Genomic DNA, 22,066 nt, shown 5'->3' on the forward strand with positions numbered 1-22,066 from the left:
TTTCATGTAATTATGCCCTCTAGGGGCTGACTATATGGTTACATGGCCCTGCTTCTTCCAAATGCTGTTTTTTATTGTGGTGCCCTCCAGTTTCTTTTGCCTGGAGCACTTTACATGACCACTGGCACTGCTTTTTTTGTACAGCGGGAGAGCCGATACTGCAATGTTCACTGCACTCTGGAAACTCGTCTCATGATGTTGTGCAGGGCATTCCTTTTACAGTACATTGTGCCCATAACTCAGCTTGTGGTTATGCTAGGACAAAGGGACCACTACCAAAACGTTCAGAACGACCTGCTCTTTCTGTATATCTCATCATCTGGGTCCCCACACTGGGTTGGGGGGCGACCCCAAAATCGTAACCTATCCCACCATACAATGTCTTCTTAAGCTATATCGCATGTGGAACCTTTGCTTTACAGATGGGAGTAGTTTGTGTTCTAAGGTTGTTTGTAAGAATATCCTGACTGGCTTGCTAGGCCTAAAAACGTGTAATGCATTATGCTTTCTAAGGACTGAATATATTGTTACACTGCAATGCTCTCTGCCATTCTCTTTTCATGTGGTTATGGCCTCTAAGGCTGACTATATGGCTGCATGACCACGTTTCTTCCAAATGCTATTTTTATTGTGGTGCCCTCTTCTGACTGTTGCAGTCTAATGCCAAATGAATGAATGAAGGAATGCCCAAACAGTTTATTTCTGCTAAAGGTTTAATGGGCTACATGAGTAAATACTTATAAGGTCCCAAAGGCGAGACCTATTGGCTATGCCAACGCTTGTTTTAATAGCTACTTTTCCAATTGAAATTGTTTAGATTAGAAATAACAGGACTTGGAATGCAGCTGACTTGAGTTGAGTCTATCATTTGGAGCAAAAATATGTTATGCAAAACGACCATTCATTTTCCTAAAGATTGTGCATATTTTTGTGACTTTTTCTTGCTGATTTGGTTGGCTTTTTGCTTTTAACTTTGCTCTAAAAATATCACAAAACAACCAACCCTCTTGTCGGTGCCCAACAGGACTGGACTGGGAAGCCAAAGCAGTCCTGGCATATTTTGTTGGACCAGCCCCCATAGGGTGCATTGAAAGTGAGTCTGACCACTACAGTGGAGCTTGGGGGGGTTCTCCTCCAAGAAAATTTGGAAACAAATGGCAAAAATGGTGCATTCTACAACACTTTTCATTATATATTCAATTGTATTAGTTTTTGAAGCATAGTAAATGATGACCTCACAGCGCACCATGATATGGCATTCTTTGTTGGGGCTCGTCAATGATTTCCTCTCTCTCACCCTTTAACAATGCCTCTCTTCCCTCCATAGCCCCTCTCTCACATGTATTTAATTTGTTTATAGCACCTCTCTTACCAGCACAGGGTATTGAAGCACTTTACATCACACACACATGCAGAGACAACGAATCATAGAAAGTATAGAAAATGTTGCATAAGACAAGGGGGACTGAAAGATGAAGGATTCCCATGGCAGTCATACTGGTAAGCATTTTTTAAGAGCGCTTGGTCTGGGGAAGCATAAACTCAGGATTCAGTACAAGCACAATTTATTTTAACCCAAACAATCCCTTTATAGCAAAATTAGGATAATCAAAGACTGGAAAAAAACATAACTTTCTAGTTTGTACCATGCAGTTTGCATGCAGCTCTGTGATGTCAGTTCATAGCTCACTGTGCTAGATTATGATTGTAATTTATGAACTGCACAGCAACAAAAGGATCTCTGTGACAAAAGCAGTAACTCACTGAGCATTGCATATAAAATACTGGTCTGTGATCTGCATAGAGCTTGTTCTTTGCAGTGGGCACATTAACCCTCAGCGCTACGAACTACCACTAGACAAAACTCCAATCTCTCTCCAAGAATTATCATGCCACTTTCATTGTTGCCTGAAAACCGTTGGGCATACAAGGTACTCTATAGTGCTTTTAAAACTTCTTGCTGCTATAAAACCAGCCCTCAGTAACAAAAGCTGCCCCCACACTTCCAGCCTCCTAGGTAAATACCTGATGCCTGGTACAGCCAATCCGGCTTTGGTGCCCAAGCTGACTCCAAAACATGGACGTACAATTTGAATATCTTCAGCAATTTAAAATACCGGTCAGAGTTGATGGCATGCTGCCAGAAAGTACCAATCCGTGCATTTGTTTCTCCATCTTTCTCCAACTCATAACGGCCCCTTTCTCCAGAAATAGATCCCTTCAAGGGACTGCACACTGATCTGCGGTAGGGGAATATTTTTTAAAGTTCCTGACACATAACCTATAACATGGTTAACACGAGTTGCATCCCCAAGATGCAAAGGGGGACAAAGCATTAAAATGGGGCAGTGGAGCAGATGGAATGAATGCAAGCAAAATGTGTTACAGAGGATTTTAGTTCCTCTAGAAGGATGGAGATGATCTGCATATGTGGGAAGCTGAATAGCTTCAAGACTATGTGGGGAATAGTCCATAAATGGTCTTGAACACCGTGGTAAGTGGCGTAAACTGTGCTCTGCTGCTGCTACAAAGCCAGCCTCTCTGTCTGCAATGACAGGTTGTGGGATGATGACAAGATCGAGAGAAGAGCACAAGAGTGGCAAAATTGAGGACTTTGTTAATAAGCAAAAAGCATGATTTGAAGGAATACTTGGTGACTGACTTCTCATGACTGGAGAGCTAATAATGGACTTAGCAATATTAAATACAATGTGTCTGTGGATCAGTTTTATGTTTAATAACTGAAGCCTGGCTGCCTTATCCATGTTGATGATAAAGGAGTCGAGTTGGCTGTAAGGTGCCTTTGTTCAAAGCTAGAGGCTAACTAAGAGCAAGGCAAAAGATGATCTTCTGACAAGCTATTATAAAATAAGGACTTGTAATGAACAAGAATAATTATCACTAGTAAATTGATATCAAGGGTAGGATTATAGACATTAAACACCAAAATGGCCAATTGCAAAACCGTATTGCCAAACAACTTGCAGCAGGAGTTAATCAAGAACAATTTTAAACAAAGATACTTTGCAACCCACTTACACTGTAAATTCCCCAAACAACTTTATACAGGACCAAAACATTTTGTGTTGTAGTAAGAGATCTTTACCTCCGGTAAATTGATTTTAGGATAGGATTAAACTATTTGTTCCACTATAGTTCTTCCACAAGGTGGAACAAGCACAATCTCCATTATATCGTTCTTCAGTTGAAGAAATGTGAATCCTTGCTGACAGAAAATGAAACCCAGTTGTTGAACAAAACAAGTCCTATGTATACCCAGCAGCAGAAAAAAGATTTCTGATCTTCAGGTAAAGGTTCCATGAGGAGGTTGGAATTCACTGAGTGGCTATTCTCATAAGAGTATCACAATAGCTGCATGACACTGACAAGCCTAAAGGGAAATTTAGCTGAAAATTGCAAGTTAACCAAATGGCTAATATGTCCAAGATGCCAAATATGTCCAAAGCCACAAAGGTATTATTAACATTTTACCCAAAAAACAGTTTTTTAAATTACGTTTCTTGATCTGTTCATCTGCTTTAAAATGGGTTATTCACTGCATTTGTGTACAGAAAATGTAATCTTTCTGTAACATTTACCCAAAAATGTCAAAGTGATGAATGAATGTATCTTTGTGATATACACTAGTCTCACACCATCATCCACAGGTTAATTCAGAATGCTTACTCCTGTGCTTCATATTGGAAGGTGATTGCATTTCTTTGTGTCTGTAGCAAAATGCTGTCATACATTTATTTGAGAAAGCATTTTAATAATGTCAGTATAACACTCCTTTCTTGCAGTCATAGTGGTGGTGCTCAGGTCTATAGGAACAAACAGAACAGCAGCACAAGTTCCTCTGACCTCATTCGTTCAGGGGGGCTGTAAAAATGTACTCAGACAACCTAGAACCGGGTGCACTTGTGTGTTTCGCTTCTTTACTGTTAAAGAGTAGGCCCTAAAAGAAGGTGTTAATGTCACGCTTAGTTTGTCTTCTATTTTATCTGTGTGTTGGAGAGTGTTGCTCTCTCTGAGGTCTGCTTTCTGGAGCTCTATGGTTGGCAGGCTTGGGGAACAGAGACAGTTGGTTGGGTGACAGTAGTCAAAGGAGGCTATCCTTGTTTTTACCATTGTACCTAATAAATCATATGCTGTCTTAATGGGGTTGCCTGCATTGTGTTTCCACCTCTTAACAGTGAAAGGGGGTTGGAATACAACCCCCTTGTGCCAAGCACAGCAGATTAGCGTTAAAATTGGGCCTCTATCTGGCAGTGGTTTGCACCCTGTCCAAGTAGGGACCCTCACTCTAGGCAGGGTAAGGGAGTAAGACAAGTAAGATAACCCCTGCTTACCCCCTTGGTAGCTTGGCACAAGCAGTCAGGCTTATCTCAGAGGCAATGTGTAAAGTATTTGTGTGTGTGTTAAATATATATATACACACACATATGCCACCGCCACCGCCGCCACCAACAGCACCAGTTTAAGAAAATAGCCAATACTTATCTAAGTAAAACAAGACTAAAATGACAAAAATTCAACATACACAAGCAAAAGTACGAATTTTTTAAGATTAAATCTCAGTAAAGTGCTTAGAAAAAACAGTAGCTCCAGTCTGGGGCTATCATAGCATAATTCCCAGAGTTGTTCCCAACAGTCCAACACCACTGATGAGGTTGTGTAGGCCTGTCACAGAGTCACACGGACCCCAGGCACAGTACCTTGGAAAACAAGGAAATAAAGACGTTGCATGGAGTCAGGGAGGTAAGGCATCACTGGAGCCAGTGCAGAGTCAGTTCATTGCTGCTACTAGGCAGGAGAGGCATTTGTTCCTTCCTGCGAGGCATGGAAGGTGAGGTGTTGGTTCCTTGAGGTTGCAGGGGAGGTGATGCTGCGTCAGTGGTGAGGTGTCGGTTCATTATGAACTGGCGGGGTCGATGAATCCAACAGGTCAAGACACGAGGCATCGACCTGGCCCTGTGTTGCGATCACACCACAGGGCTACAGGTACTGATGAAGGAGTCGATTGTCATGGATTCCGGTGACATGGCACTCAGACTTACACTGTGGAGGGACTCTGGAGGCTCTGCAGAGATGTCAAGCCTGCGGTGTCGCTCGCGGTCCTTGCACTCAGCAGATACCACGGCTCGGGTGCAGCCAGCGGCACAGATTTGGACTACATCGCCGGTTCTGAAGTCGCTCTGGAGCCAGTTTACTTGGTTTCTTCTTGGTAGCACCAGAACTCCCTCCCCAGGGCCGACAAACTGGATTTGGCACCACTTGGTCGGGAGAGTCGGGACTCTTGGCAAGACTACCCAGGTGCTAGCAGATGAAGTCTTTGGTGTCCTGGAGACGTCTAACAGGAGGCAAGCTCAGTCCAAGCCCTTGGAGAACCTTTGGAAGCAAGATGTAGCAAGCAAAGTCAAGTTCTTTCACTCCCAGGACAGAAGCAGCAAGCTGCAGGCCAGCACAGTAAAGCAACAGGCAGAGTGGCAGTTCCTACTATAGCATCTAGCTCTTCTTCCTGGCAGAATGTCCTCAGTCCAAAAGGATTCTAAAGTTGTGGTCTCAGAGGTCCAGCACTTGTACTCATTTCTGCCTTTGAAGTAGGGAAACTTCAAAGGAAAGTCTTTGTAGTGCACAAGACCCTGCCTTTCCTGCCCTGACCCCAGACACAGTCCAGGGGGTTAGAAACTGTGTTGTGTAAGGACAGGCACAGCCATATTCAGTTGCAAGTGTCAGCTCCTCCCACCACTCTAGCCCAGGAAGACCCATCAGGATATGCAGGGCACATCTCAGCTCCCTCTCTGTGACTGTCTAAAGTGAATTCACAGACAGCCGAACTGTCATCCTGGACCAGACGTGTATTCCACAGACAGGAAGAGGCACAGAATGGTTAACACCTTCGCTGCCAGGCCTGTCCTCCCTACCCCTCCCCCCCCCCCCCCTCAGGTACCAGGCCTTTTTTTGGCTATTTGAGGCAGTTCGCACATAGGCCCACATAACGTTTTGTTCACAAAAGCTACCCACGCCAAATTTGCTTTTTTTTTTTTTCCAACATCCTAGGGATTCTAGAGGTATGCAGAGTTTGTGGGTTCCCCTGGAGGAGACCAAGAAATTTGCCAAAATACAGCTAAAAGTTAGGTTTTTTTGTTGCAAAAAACGGGAAAAGGTGCTGCAGAAGAAAGCAAGTGTTTTTTTCCCCAGAGAATGGCATCAACAAAGGGTTTACTGTGCTACAATCACCAGCTTCCCAGCTTTCAGGAACAGGCAGAGTTGAATCAGAAAACCACATTTTTCAACACAATTTTGGCATTTTCCTGGGACATACCCCATTTTTACTATTGTTTGTGTGCTTCTAGCCTCCTTCCAGTTAGTGACAGAAATGGGTGTGAAACCAATGCTGGATCCCGGACACCTAAACATGTCTGAAAAGTAGACAAAATTCTGAATTCAGCAAGGGGTTGTTTGTTTAGATCATTCAAGGTTTTCTTACAGAAAGTAACAGCTAAAATAAAAAAAATATTAAAATTGAGGTGAAAAAAGAGCCATTTCTGTCCACTTTTTCTTCTATAACTTTTTCCGGCTATGGCAGTTTTTTAAAAAGCAATATACTGTTGTGCCTGCTGGACTCTTCTGGTTGCCGGGACATACAGGGCTTATAGGTAAATCAAGAACCTTAGGTACACAGAGCCAATAAATGAGCTGCACCTTGCAATGAGTTTTCATTGTATACTGGCTATACAGCAAATTATTTGGTAAAATATAGAGTCAAAAATAGGTATCAAGGAAACCTTTATATTTCCAAAATGAGCACAAGATAAGTTGTTGAGAAGCAGTGGTTATTTGCACATCTCTGAATTCCGGGGTCCCCATACTAGCATGTGAATTACAGGGCATTTCTCAAATAGTCTTCTTTTTTACACACTGTCTTACATTTTACCAAGTCTCCTGATAAAAATGGTACCTCACTTGCGTGGGTAGACCTAATGCCCGTGACAGGAAATGCAACATGGACACTTCACATTTTTATAATTGAAATCTGACGTGCTTTTTGTAAAGTGCCTAGCTGTGGATTTTGGCCTCTACCTCAGCCTTTGCAAACCTCAAAATTTGGCAAAAAAACCCAGTTTTTCCTCACATTTCGATGATATAAAGTTCTGGAATCTGAGTGGAGCTACAAATTTCCTTACACCCAGCATTTCCCAAGTCTCCCAGTAAAAATGGTACCTCACTTTTGTGGGTAGGCCTAGTGCCTGCGACAGGAAATGCCCCAAAACACAACATGGACACATTACATTTTCCCAAAGAAAACTGACCTGTTTTTTTGCAATGTACCTAGCTGTGGTTTTGGGCCTCTAGCTCAACCGGCACCAAGGAAAACCTAGAAAACCTGGACATTTCTGTAAACTAGACAGCTAGGGGAACCGAGGATGGGGTAACTTGTGGCACTCTCACCAGGTTCTGTTACCCAGAATCCTTTGCAAACCTCAAAATTTGGGGGAAAAAACACTTTTTCCTCAAATTTCAGTGCTGCAAAGTCCTGGAATTTGAGGGGAGCCCCAAACTCACTTCCACCCAGCATTCCCCCAGGTCTCGTTATAAAAATGGTACCTCACTTGTGTGGGTAGGCCTAGTGCCCGTGACAGGAAATGCCCCAAAACTCTACGTGGTTACATAAAAATTATCAAATACAAAACGACCTGTTTTTGCGGGGAGAGGGGCACTGATGTTTTTGGTCCTGGGCTCAGCAGCCATCTCTAGAAACCTACCAAACCCAGACATTTCTGAAAACTAGACACCTGAGGGAGTCCACGAAGGTGTGACTTGCGCAGAACCCTCTGTGTTTCCTTACCCAGAATCCTCAGCAAACCTCATATTTAGCTTAAAAAATCACATTTTTCCCGTATTTTTGTGTGGAATCAAAACACACGCTTCTTACCACCCAACGTTCCGCTTAGTCTCCCGATAAAAATGATACCTCACTTGTGTAGGTGGGTCAAGTGCCTGTGACAAGGAAGAGCCAAAAACATGTTGAAATTGAGGGGGGACCAAAACGGGTCCAAAAGGGCAGTTTGGAAAAAACATTTTTAGGCTGACAAGTGGGGCAGAATTGTTATCGGTATACATGCGACAATGCTGGGTGGTAGGAATTTTATGGATTCCTGCAGATACTGGAAGGTTCCATCACAAAAATGTGGGGAGAATGTGTGATTTCAAGCAAAGTTGGAAGTTTGCAGGGCATTGTGGGTAGGGAAATGGTGCGGGGTGCATGTGAAGCACACCACCCTGGACTTACCAAGATGTTTACTTTTCAGATGTGTCTAGGTCTCGTAGATTTTTGTACATGGCATCGTTCCAAAGTCCAAAATGTGCAGCCCTCACCATTCCAAGTGGGACGATTTTGAGAGTTAGACAAGCTCTCATGGCCCAAATGTAAAACCAAAAATAATCAAATGTCCTCTTGCTTGCCGTGGGATAAGATCTTTTAGTGTGCGAGGGGAGAGCTGAAAGACTGTTACCCCCTTCAGTTGGGGTGGGGGCATAACCATGCCCATACGGGTTAGTAGCTACCACCCTACTGTTTTTTTAAAATTTTTATTCCCAGGCATCTAGTAAGCTTTCTGCCCTCCCCCCACACCCCGGGGGGGTTAATTGGGGGTAATTTCCCCATCTGCCTACCGGTGGGCAGAACAACTTTGTCCCTATTTATTTGGGGAGGGGGTATGGCCATACCCCCCCCTCCTTTTTTTTAAAACAATTCTTGTCTGGTGGCCTTTGTGCCCCCAATGGGGGCAGATGGGTCTTACAGAATAGGCCGATCTGCCCCCAAGGGGTGCAGAAATGGCCAACAGTAATGTGCCCCCATGGGGAGCAACCCTTGCCCAAGGGGCTGCCCCCCAAACAAAACACACACTCACACATCTATCCCTGGTGCCTAAGTGGTTTCTGCCCCCCTGGGGGCAGATCGGCCTAATAGAAATAGGCCGATCTGCCCCCAAGGGGAGCACAAATGGCCTATAATAAGTTTTCCCCCAGGGAAGGGGGAGCGACCCTTGTCTAAGGGGTCACTCCCCATCTGTAAAAAAATAAAAAAAGATAAAAAATCTCTGGTGCCTAGTGGTTTCTGCGCAGATCAGCCTAAATAAAATAGGCCAATCTGCCCCCCAGGGGGAGCCGAAATGGCCTAAAATAAATTTGCCCCTTAGGGGAGTGACTCTTGCCTAAGGGTTCGCTCCCCATCTGTAAAAAATAAATCTCTGGAGTGTAGTGGTTTCTGCCCCTGTTGGGGGCAGATTGGTCTTAGAAAAATAGGCCGATCTGCCCCCAAGGCGACTACACAACACTACAACACGGAGAGGTTTTGTATTTCAAGATCAGAACCGTATCAAAATTGCAAATAATTCACAATTGTACCAGTCATCACATTTGCTGTGCAAAGAATGGCACGATGAATATTCATATTACTGGCCTAGGTTTCTGTTCTTTGAAACCCGTTTGATCAAATAACTGTATTCCCTGTGGCTGAACAGGAAGCGTCTTTCCAGTATTGCATTTTGTGTTGCAAGGACGTACCCTGAAACGGAAAGGAATTCCAGTATAGGCCAATGATGTCAGCAGAATTCCTTCGCAGATTCAGCACGTGCTGTGATTTTAAGGCCAGGCTTGTGACAGCACAACTGTCATCAACCATTGGATTTAATCAGCAAGCCTCTTTAGTCAGTGGTCAGAGATTTTGTCATTTACATCTTGACTGAGCTCCGCCATGTATTCATCTCTCACCCATTGCTATTGGCTGTTTGGGTGCATAATTCCACCTCCTCTCCTATTTTGTGCTCGCATGGGGGATGTCTTTACAACTGAATCTCTCCTCACTCTTGTTGTGTGTCCTTGTGTGCATGGTGTTAAAGTACTAATACTTTATGCATTATCTCATTAAACCCAGACATATTGACTTTGTCAGTGTTTGTTATTATAAGGCCTATAATAATAGCGGTTTCCCTTTGACAAAACTTTCTCTGAAGCTATAAAAAATAAAAATACTTAATTTGATCTCTAGATACAATTATTCTGTTCACCTCTTCTGCACTGTACACGTGCTTCACTATGTTCATACGTCCCCTTACATTATTTCGAAGAAGAACAAAATAAGAAGTTTCAAAATGAGTATGCAAGTTCAAAGAATAGATATGTGTGCTGAAATTTCCATACATATGTATTGTTTAAAAACGAATAATATAAATATAAAAAGAAATGAACAGATGAGGTACAAGTTTAAAGTTGTATTTTGGATAGCTCAGTTAATTTGAGTTTATGCTTTGCATGGCACCTATTTTCTAAGAGATTTGAAAGTAATTTAAGAGGCAGATATCTTACAACTACTGTTTAAGCTATTTAAACAATGGGTAGGACGAATAACCTCTTCAGCAGTGCCCAGGCATTGCAGGCCCAACACATGCACGTTTAATTCCTATACTACAACCACTTTCACAAGATGTGCCTTAAATAGCTTATAGTTAATTTGTGTTGTTTTTCACTGGCAGCAGCACAGATGGGAGGTGGGCAGTCGTTAATCTACATGGATGTTTAAGTTTGGCTTGACAGTGTACCTGTCACCTGATATTTTGATTTGCGCCAACATTTTTCTACTGTTCTTTGCTCCCACACAAATACGTATCTATTCCCACTCTATTTGCTTGTAATGCTTCATATTACCATACACAGCATTCCCTTAAAACCAGACCTGTTGGCATTGCCAATGCTTGTTATTCTAATGGAACTTGTATCAGCAGTCTGCTGGTACTGCTAAAAACATAGCTGCTGTAGGTAACAAACACAACTGTTCCAAAATGAGTGTTTTTGTTCTAGACAGTGTCTTAGACACACACCAGCAAGATTACTTTAAGATTAGCCCACCCTCTTTTCATTCTGCCTATTGACACAGTACTCAAAATTACATTCTCCTTAACTGCAAGATTTGCTTCTATTCGTTTGGCCGGTAACGTGTACCAGCTATGTGTATTGGTATTCCGGTATTTGGCCATTAAATCTTCTCCTATAAAATATTTTTTTCTTTTATTTAATGGCTATGGTACTGGGTCTTTATGACTCAGTAAGTAATATTGTGTCATACTCAGTGCTGAATTTGTGCCGGTGGGTGTGGGTGGTGGGCACCAGTACCCTTCTTGGGAGCCATGACTTATTTTTCTTCCTCAGACTTTGACCCAGAGCAAGAGACTGAATGGCTGAAATGGGAGAAGCAGAGAAGAAGAGAAAGATAAGAAACAGGGGCCAAGGTGAAAGCAGGGACATAAACCTGAAAGAGTGAGATGAAGCGACAGGAACATTTATGGTGGAGGAAGAAAGAGGCCATAGGTGAAATCAAGGCTAGGCAGGTTTGGTATTTGGCAACCCCAGCATTTGGTAAGGCCAATGGCTCTTAAACACTCTTGCCCCAGTCTTATGCTTATTTATTTATTTATTATTTTTACATATTCATACTGGATAAAATTAAACTTATTAGTTTAACAAATTAACATAAACAAAATTAATACTGTAGAAAACAAATAGGGAAGCGAGGAAAAATTACAATGCACAATAAAGTGAAACTAAAACGAAATATCAGAGGTGATGTTCCCTAGCTTATTGTGAGGGACTGGTAAAGGCTGTATAAATAGGTAGCTTTTCAAGGCCCAGCAAAAATATTACTGAGGATTAGCTGTAGCTTAAAATCAACAACCAAGAGAGTTTAAGAGGCAAGGAGCTCCTGCAGGGAATTATAATGGGACAATGTAACTTTTGACACTGGATACTGCCAACGTCTTAGCCAAATATGATGGTTGTTTAGGGGCAGGCCACTTGCAGGTGAGGTTGAAGAGTTCAAAGCGCAGGGCTATCCAGTCAAGCTGGAGAAAATTGGCATCATGTCCATGAATTTATGAATCCCTGTGAGCAAATGAGAAATGTAGAACAATTGTTAGTGGTGAGGTATATGTTCAAGGGAACCTAGTGAGCATGCATTACCACCAATCTTGCTTTGAGAGAGCCAGCGCCCAAACTGTATTCCTGATATTACAGAGAAGAAGAAAAGTTTCTCTTAAGATGAAACATGTATCCATTTAACTGTCTGCATACATCTCAACAGCTCCAGCTTCCACAGATGGTGCAGCTTTGTAGGGCAGTGGTTCCCAACCTGTGGCCCGGGTATCTGTGAAGCCTCCTCATGGGGGCTGCGACTCTTTAGAAAATTAAATAATATTAACAGATTAGGTCCTCAGCTTATCATAATGACTCCGTGGGGGGACCCGGGATTCCAATAATGATTTAGTGGGGGTCCCTGGGTTCCAGTAATGATAAAGCTGGGTCCATAGAAGTCAAAAGGTTGAGAACCACTGTTGTATGGTCTTCCCATTGAAATCTATGAAGAGGTAAAAGTTTAGAAGGGTGTTGGATTTGAGGGCGGGTGGTTTCATTGAAGGTACATGGATGACATTTTGCTCAATGTGTGGGTGAATATGGGTGAAAGCGTGTGACAGTGAGTTTAGAGGTATGCATTTTGACAGCCTGAAAATGAAGTAATAGAACCATTGCAAACACAAGATATTTCAAAAATAGAAACCGAGTGACAGAACGTGAGGACAACAATGATGACTGTGGGCTGGCAGCAAACGTGTTGAAACAACATGTGGTGGACAGTTTTACTTGGTGGAAGAAGCGAGACATCTAGCCTTTGATGGCACATTAGATGGATATAAAAATAAGTAGTGTGATGCAGCTGTGTGCAAGAGCTATGCAGTGAAGTTAGCCCTTGCTGCAGGGGAACAGAGCGTGCTTTAAAAGATACTTTTTTTACACAAGGGACTTGGGTGCCATGACTAAACAATCTGTACCACATTTCATGTCACCAAAAACATATACAGAGGGAAATGAGGAACTGCCTTCTTCAGCCATTGGTTTGTTTGGGTAACCACTTTTACCCATTGCTTGGAGAATGTGTCATTCATATTTTGCATTAGGCCAGAACTGTGTTTCACTCTTACTGTTATCTATTGGGTTTTAGGTGTGTCAGCCCACCTTCCTAAAGAGTGCCTCCCTTTGGAATGCAGGGGCAGTGCAATGAATAGTTCATGCACTGCAGTGGAGACGCATTTGTGATCCTAAAAGTGTTTCTGCAATTTTGTTGATGTGGCACCTTTAGCCCACCTAAATGTGGTTTTGGTACTAAACGTGTTTCCTCCCTGTGGCTGGTGTTACACATTTGTGTGATTTTTTTTCTCCACCTGTGTTAATCAAGTTTACTTCAGATAACAATGGCCATAAAGTAAAAACAAAAATATACAATTAGAAATATTGAGTATAAAATGGAATACATAATGCCCTCTTCATATTTCAGCAAATGATAATATAAAACACATAGGGCCTGATTCTAACTTTGGAGGACGGTGTTAAACCGTCCCAAAAGTGGCGGATATACCACCTACCGTATTACGAGTCCATTATATCCTATGGAACTCGTAATACGGTAGGTGGTATATCCGCCACTTTTGGGACGGTTTAACACCGTCCTCCAAAGTTAGAATCAGGCCCATAATGTACAGCAGATTAACTCAGTCTGCAAGGATACAAGCCAACAGTATATTTGATTATAAGAATTTTATTCATCCAGTGATTTCCAAATACTTTAAGCTAGTTTTCCAGACAAATATTACAAAACGAGAAAGTACCTTTGTGTAATTTTTCACCTTTGTGTCATTTGGCACCTAAATATGATACCTTGAAACTGGATCCTTTGAACGAAACAAGAGATTCAAATCATAGATGTGATCTGGGCTCCTAAACATTTGTCACGCCTGTATGATATTGCACCAAATGTAAATCTAAACAAGGTTTTTGCTCCTAATTGTCTCCACACTTCGGATGATGTTGCTTCAAGTGTGATTTTACATCTAAATGTGGGATGGTTTGTAAATGTGATGCATGCCCCCAAAAGTGTTTCTAAGCTCCTGGTGATGCTGCATCAAGGTTTGGAAAATGAAAAAGAGCTCTCATTCATGGGAGGGAGAGAAAGAGGTGGGTTGAAGAGATACACCACACAAGTATCTTGTTCATTTGTGCTTGCTTGTGTTTGCATGTGTTAGCACATTAAAACCACACCTATTGGCTTTGCCAAATCTTTTTTTTGGGGGGTGGGGGGATTATCAGCGTAGAGTGTTGCTGAAAGCCGCCAATTGCCATTATTATTCTTAAGTCGTGAGTATTTTATATAATCTTTTCTCAGTTTTTGGGAGGTTGCTGAAATAAATTCAGTGTTTCTCATTTGTAAAGAATTTGTTGCACTTTTCAGGAGGTTGTTGGCAGTGAGCAGTGTATTTAGATTGCCTTTAGCAGCATAATTATGAATGCTTTTATCACAGTCCCCTTCTCGTTATCGCCTCACCCTACTGGAGGCGGCGGAAATGTATATTTTCTTATCATAGTCTTTTTTTTTTTTTTTTTTTACTTCTAGCTGAATTACTGTGCTTCGCCTACTATAATAGACCTAGTTTCTTCACATTGTATTTTGTGAAAGTCTCTAAAAACTGTATTCTAATCAGTCTTTTACAATTCAACATGCACAGAAAAAAAATTGATTAAAATCTGCATTTTTTTCTTTCTTTTTACTCAGACTTTCAGGCTAATATCTACCAGCGCAGCAGTGCAGAGGAAAAATGCTGCAGCCTCCGGACCTGAAAAGTACACAGAGGCCTTTATTAAGAAACAGATTGAAGAGTTCAACATTGGAAAGAGACATTTAGCCAACATGATGGGAGAGGATCCAGAAAGCTTTTCTCAAGAGGATATTGATGTGAGTATAGATTCTCGGTTGGTGATGCAATTTACTGTCGAGTCTGAGATATAGGAAGCACTTAAAGTGAGAGTTCCCATGCTCACTGTGAATTTCAATCAAACTCCTGGCACGGCGTCTAATACGCTATACATCAGGAACATGATCAGTACAACAGGAAGCGAGACACCACTGCTTAGTATTAAGTCTTCTCTGCGAAGCAACAATTTTGCTTTACTGTGGAAAGCTACGCTCTGATCTGGGTAAGAGAGAAAAACCACAACAGAGGCCGCACAAACCAACTTTGCGGAGTTCACGCTGAATTGGAAGTGCTATGTGTTTGATTTTCTTTTGCAATGGTGCCAGTGAAGATTGACAGAACATTGGTTTCTACTTGTAGAACAGATTTTTTTTTTGTGTAATTAATTTATTTGACTTTTATCTGGTGGTATGTATCACGCGAGGGATGTGATTATGCAGTACTGGTACACGTATAGTGGAAATATATATACGCAAGAGTGGGTAGAGTAAGGGTAGCTCAAATATGAGAGGGGTGTGAGCCAATTTATGGTAAATAGGTGGCCAGGTGGAGCCTGCTGACATCCATTAAAGAAACTTAGTTGACAGTTAATCATGGATAGCAAAGAATTGTGCTATGTTCTTGATGTGGGCATGTGTGAGTTTCCAGAAATGGGGTTAAACACTTTAAAATAAAATCCGCCCCTGCATCCGATCACATTATATTTTGTATTGAGTAGTGCCATTGTTGTGGCATTTCTGGTTAGGTTAATGACCTTTTGGGAGTGTCACTTTGCGTGATTGTACTTTATGTGAGGCTGAGATATTTGAATTTGAATAGGGAGTAAACAGGTAGCCAGTAGAACTGCTGTAGCATTGATGGGATGTTATGGGCACCTCTAGTCTTGGGCTATACTTCAAGCAAGCTCAAATTAGTATAGGTCGGTTTGGAGTTCAAAAAATCAAGCTGTCTTAGGATATGGCGTTCACTGTCTGTCTTTAAGAGCATGTAGGCTGAAAGTGTAAGGCAGTTTTTGCTTAATTTGAATTTTTAGGGTGCTGAAGCAGGGACCATTGTTTTATATTCGTTAACAAGAGCTGAGACAAGGGGCACTCCCTGGATAATTGAATGGTACCTGTTTTCAAATGTGTGAATGAACTAGGACAGTTTGTGTGTAACTGCATGCTGCTGCCAATTGTATTCTCTTGTCCTTTTAGCAGGTGTTCGTATTTTTGTTGCTGTTTCTGTTTTTGACGCTCAGTTCATTTCTGGAACGTCCTTTATAAAATAGTTGAAGCATTTGGTCAGTTACTCTCAAGGACACTGTGAAATTGAGTTTTTAAAACAGGCTTTTGTTGCCTACACAGGGAATGGAGAGTAATTTGCAATCTCTGCCAAGAGAATAGAATTGATCGCATTGAATATAAGGGGTAATAAGATGGTTTCATTTTTTTTTAACCTCTGCAAATATGGAGACTTTAATCTGTTTGGTGTGTACATTGTATTGCTGATTGGTGTTTGTTTTGAAGGAAAGTGTGGAGTAATTTACTTTTTTTCTCAGTTCTGGGGTTTTCATGGGAGCCTTGAGGTTGCTAGAGTTGTACTATATTGTGATTGTGATTGCAGTTCTGTAGTGCTTACTCCCCGAGAGACATTGAAGTGTTTACTTTGAGTAATACACCGTTTGATAGTCATAGTTGAATGGAGAAGATGTGGTCTAGTGGGTAAGCAGCTCATCTGAAACTTGAGGAACTGGGTTTCAAAACTGGCTTTGGCAATAGATTGAAAATCATCCGATTTTGAGCACATCACTTAATCCTTCAGTACCTTCATAATGGTACATATGTGAAATGTAATGCCCTTTATAAATCAGGCGTGTAAAGCTCAACTTCATGTAAACAGTCTTAAATCAACTCGGAGCCCACCCATAAATGGATAGTACTAGCTTTCTGCCCCAGCTCTATGCAAATAGCGGGACAGAAAGACATACATGTAGGGAAGAGGAAAATTCAAGGCCTACAAGTATTGATATCCTACTGTGACCCTTGATTGACTAGTAGATTTGTAGGATAACTGCTAAGTAACTTGACTTGCTGCTTATTTCATGGCCTCTTAGCTCAGAATGTGGTGTTACATACCTGAATATGGGGGATCAGGATCAAGGGATAGGTTTTTGATTACTAAGATTCAGAGCAGTGTCTTAGCCTTCTGTAGAGTGACATGAAGTTGCTTGAGTATTGCACAGATTTGTGATCAGAACATTTTTAACACACCGCTCTTCCTGGAGAGCGGGAATGGGTTAAGACATGTTTTGGCAGTTTAATCATGGGTCCGTATGCAGATTATAGCTTTCAAAGACCTTCTGCTGTGAATTGTGATTTATCAGTAATCATCACATCTTCTGATGGTGACACACCTTCATGGATTGAATAGATCTTTAATAATTAAAAATAATTGTACAAGTGTGTCCAAGTAGATCAGGAGGACTGGACTCCTGACATATTTTAAGGCTGTCCACTTGAAATATGTTTACATGTAATGAATCTAAGTGGAAATCATTTACATAGTTAGTGGTTATCTTGAAAGTACAACAAATGCCCTTATGGACCAGCGCTAGCCACCTCTGCCCTAAATGTTCTGGCAATCTTATATCTTGGAGGTAAAGAAGATGACTTTTGGATTGCTTTCCATTATTTCAGATCTATTAATTACTGTGATCTTAGATACTTTTAGACTGGTGCAATTTTCTGGAGATTAAACCAATTTGTATTAAAACACAGGTTGTGGAAAATGTGGCAATGCACTTGAAGCTTCAGGTTGCCGAGAGTATTGTCTGCCTGCTGAGAATTTTTTCATCTGTGATGATGATGTTTTATGTTCTACATGTTTTATGTTCTGCATGGTTTATCAACTGTAGTATTGTTCTGTTTGTAAAGTTGTACACATCCGTGTATTGGAGTATTACATTTGGTGGTCTTTGGTTGCAGAACTTATTGCTGTAAACCACATTCCCCATAGTCATTGAAGATCTTTCCTGCTTGTTTTCCCTTTCAAAGATGCCTTGTCTCCTCCGTGCAGCTTTGTGTTTGTCACATGTATTTGACAAGAGCCTCATAGTAGTATGGGATCAAGGTATTATCCATAACACTTTACAAGAGTCCTGAATTTGCTCACCATAGTAATTCCAGGTAGCATATATTTAGTTGCTGGTAGAATGAAAGTCTTTGTAATAAAGTCACCAGTAAAATTGGTTTGCTTTATTCCTAACGAGGAAGACAACTGACAAGTCTGGGAGCCGGACAGAGACAGCGTGGGTGTATTTGAAGGGCTGGCATGTTGAGTTTTCGCTTTGCTTAGGTGACACCATATTAACTAGTTCAGAACATCTGTCTGACTGGGAGTCTACATTTCTAACCACATCCCATTTTTCTCCAATACCTGGCTTTACCTCTGATGCTGAAAATCTGGCATGGATACAGCACACATGTTGAGTTGGACACCCTTGCTTGTTCTGTTCCATTCAGCCGTGGGAGACAAAATACTAATCTGTGGTTTATACCGTGATCATATTTGGCTTGCTTATGAACGCTTTTGTGTCCACTTTTGTTTTTTAATTTCAAATTACTCCTGGAAGACTGACGTCCAGAACAAGCAGGGGGGAAATATATTTCCCTTTGAAATGACATAATTCACTTCAAACTTTGAACACATTTGAAGTGCATTTCCAGTACAATTCTGTGGCTTCTTTTCATGGTATTTAGTGTGTTGATCCAGACTGCTGGAAGATGAAAAAAAAAATAGTACATGCCGCACCTATTTTCTATAAGTGGCAATTGGTGTTTGCAAGAAAGTGGACTGATCATTCTTTGCTTCATGAGTAAATTTAGGGAAAAAAATAGGACCTTGAATTTAGGAAGTTGAGGACCTCCTCTTGAGTGCTAGAGCAGAGTCTAGGTTATCAAGCACTTTATAGTCTGTCAAGGGCAAGCAGCCTTGGACTGTAAGGTGCTTATCCATGACATATTTTCAGGATCACCACTGGCTGTGTATAAGACACTATTTTCGATTTGTTATATGTACATTTATTCCATGAGCTGTCCTGAAAATGTGCAATAAATGTGGCACTTACTGACTACCATTAGACACCCTCTGCTTCGGTTTTCATTTTGTGCCGTCTGAAATTCTGTTCTAGTTGTGTAGATGGGTGCATTTAAAAATATAACTTTATTCTTTGAAGGTACACAACAATGAGATACTTTGTGGTGGTCATAGTGAGTAAGAGTTCCAAAACCGTATTGGGTCAGCAGCTGTTTCAGGTGATACAAAAAATGGCCTCTGTCTTTTTTTGTGCGATAACTTGCCGAAAGAAGAGAGAGCTCGTTTTTTATGTTTTAGTTGCTATTTGTATAAGGTTTCATCATTTTATAATAAAACTAGCATTATTTAGAAGCAGCTGTGCATCATTGGCCCCCAGTGAGAAACAAGGATCCTTTAATAATACTTTGACGGTGCAAATAAAAAGTACTAACATTATACTAATTTCACACCCTGGAGAGGTATAACGTAATAAATAACAAAATGCCGCTAGAACACGATTCTATGCAGTGTATGCTTTGCTCTTTAGTACATTAGCAACAAACTAATTTTCTTCTGTTTTCAACCTGAAGAATATGGAACCAAAGATATTGTTCATATTGAGGCACAATAAGTTTGGTTCCTACCATAATTGTCTGTTATGGCCGGCCAAGCCAGTTTGCGCCATTTTGCCTGTTTTATGTATGTATAATAAATCTAAGTTTGGTATCCTGTAATAAGAAAATGGCAGAGCTGTTAACTGAGCACAACTACATACAACAACTGTTAAATCAATGAAAGTCATAAGTAGCTTATAAAAACTATTTTCACCTGACGATTCACAGAGATCAGCTAATAAAGAAATATATATATACATATATATATATATATATATATATATATATATATATATATATATATATATATATATATATATACACACACACATATACATACATATACTGATCGCTGTGAATCTTCAGGTGAAAAAGTTCCCATAATAGATATTATATATCTATCGCTGCAGTTCATTATCCAAAGCTAATAAAATTTAAGCTCATCTTGGTAATTATTTGATCAGTACAGATATCACTTAGATCCTGCACACGTTTCGCATAATATCTTTAATGACTATAAATAGGGAAATAACGCCATCTTCTAGCACAAGGGACAAGATACACCTACTTTGCTTTTAAAGTACATCTGACTGCATTTTACCTCATCATCCTATGTGGTCCCAAAGATCTTAGGACTTTCAATATCTGTGTAAAGTTCAGTGAGGGATAGTTAATTCTACTGTTTTAAATGTATACAGGCCACTTGGATCTCTCTCAGAATACTATATGTATATATCCTATGTGGCTTTTCCGAAGTCCTCACTTTTGGCAGTAGTAAATTCCTATCGAGATAAAAATCAGAGGGCGCAATACCTTACTATGCAAATACGGTGCGCTCATGGCATATCCTTGGTTCCTTCCCCTTATAGTAGGAGGTCTACGTCTATGGACAGAAGGGACATTTTAAAAACCCTCAGTCACAAATCCTTGCACAATGAAATCCAGAAAAAGAAAGGAATGCTGTTAACCCCGGAAGGCAGAAAAGAATTAAATGGGAAAACAAAACCTCATCTCTTAAAATGTATATTTTTTCTGGGTTTTGATCACATCGTTAAGTAAAGCATACTTCCAGTTTTAGCTGCACGATATTCCTACAGTTAAATTAGCGAAGGGCGAAGCCTGTTCTGATCGGTTTTGTTAAATCTCTTGTAACGCATAGCATTACACCCTCCATAAATACAGAAGGGGAGATTTGACTATAAGATGAGAGCTTCTGTCGACGAGTTAGTGAGCAAAGCCACCCATGTGATGAAATATGTATTTATATTTTTCCTCTCTAAAGCTCCCACCGAACCTGGAGCTCAGTTTCCCGTGATTGAGTGCACGGAATAAAATCTACTCTGAATCTTGGTATTTACTAAATGGCGGCGAAGCCTCGAATTTGTATTCAGGGAGTGCGCGCGCGTGCGCGTGTGTGAGCGTAAGGATGATTTTAACAGTCAGTCTGCTCCCCCAGGACAGTTGTTTGCTTGAAAATCTGTCTTCGAACGTGAAGAATTATCCATTAAGGAAAAAAAAACACGTTTCAAACATTCTGGCAATAAAAATAAAAGTGATATTGAAAAGGGAGTGGGCAGTTGTAGTAGTAAAATATGTTTAATCACAAGCTCCGTGTGCCATTGAGGCAGTTATTACAGTGCAGTGATTAACATTTGGGTTGAGGTGGAATAAGCAAAAAAGTTGCTGTCCAGTGTTGATAAATGGCACCAGAAACACAGAACATGATTTGTCTCTCATGACTGCTAAAAATATTATTCATTTGACTTATGCCAGTCAAAACAGTTACTTCAAAGTCTTGTTGAAATTACCCCTAACCAGACTTTAATACATTTTGGAAAAGGTTTCAAATGTGCACTACACCAGAAAAAGGATATTGTTTTAAGAGAAGACGTATCAGAGAAGACATATCTGCAATTTCTTTCAGATTTCGGGGATCCGTTTTAGGGAACCCGATGGAGGATAAGTAATGACAAGCAGTGTATCTGTAATGCTATCCTAAATTTTGAGGGACATGATAAACCCCCAAACCGCCAAGGGGGTTGTTAGTGTTGAATAACCCTGTGCACAAGTGTGTTTTTTCGTGTTTTCACTGAGTTAATCAGTAATTCACACGAATGACACCTAAGTGAATTATGGCATTTCCAGACACTGCTAAATATGAAGTATTATAAACTTTCCATTGCATGCAGTGATAATGTTAGTGAACATTTTTACTAGTATAAATTGTGTGATTATAAGTGATCTAGCACACGTAGGTACTTCATCCTTCAGACTCCAAATTTAAAGGTGTCATCCGGTGAGTCATGTGATGTGATACTCTTTAAACAAGGGCACATTTTAGAATACCAGTTGTTGGCGAGTATTAGATATGAGGGACTAGTTGTATTTCTCATTCTGTGCACTAGAAGAGCCTTTTAATACAACACTATTTAATTTTGAAGCTAAATCCTTCCTAGATGGTTGTACTACATAGTAAAAGGGAAGCCTTTACCAAAGAAAGTAGGGCCATATTTAAGGCCCTAGTTGCGGCTTGTT

General features: G+C 40.8%; 1 protein-coding gene across 1 annotated transcript in view; it reads left to right on the plus strand.

Annotated features, from left to right (window-relative positions):
* The window catches only part of MRPS9 (mitochondrial ribosomal protein S9), a 385,254-nt gene that overhangs the window by 42,114 nt on the left and 321,074 nt on the right, over positions 1-22,066 (plus strand). Inside the window, exon 2 of the mRNA XM_069204443.1 lies at positions 14,663-14,842. Within this exon, the coding sequence (XP_069060544.1) occupies positions 14,663-14,842 (180 nt within the window). The remainder of the gene's footprint in view (positions 1-14,662; positions 14,843-22,066) is intronic.

The sequence above is a fragment of the Pleurodeles waltl genome, chromosome 8 (genome assembly GCF_031143425.1).
Source record: "Pleurodeles waltl isolate 20211129_DDA chromosome 8, aPleWal1.hap1.20221129, whole genome shotgun sequence".
NCBI classification, from domain to species: domain Eukaryota; kingdom Metazoa; phylum Chordata; class Amphibia; order Caudata; family Salamandridae; genus Pleurodeles; species Pleurodeles waltl.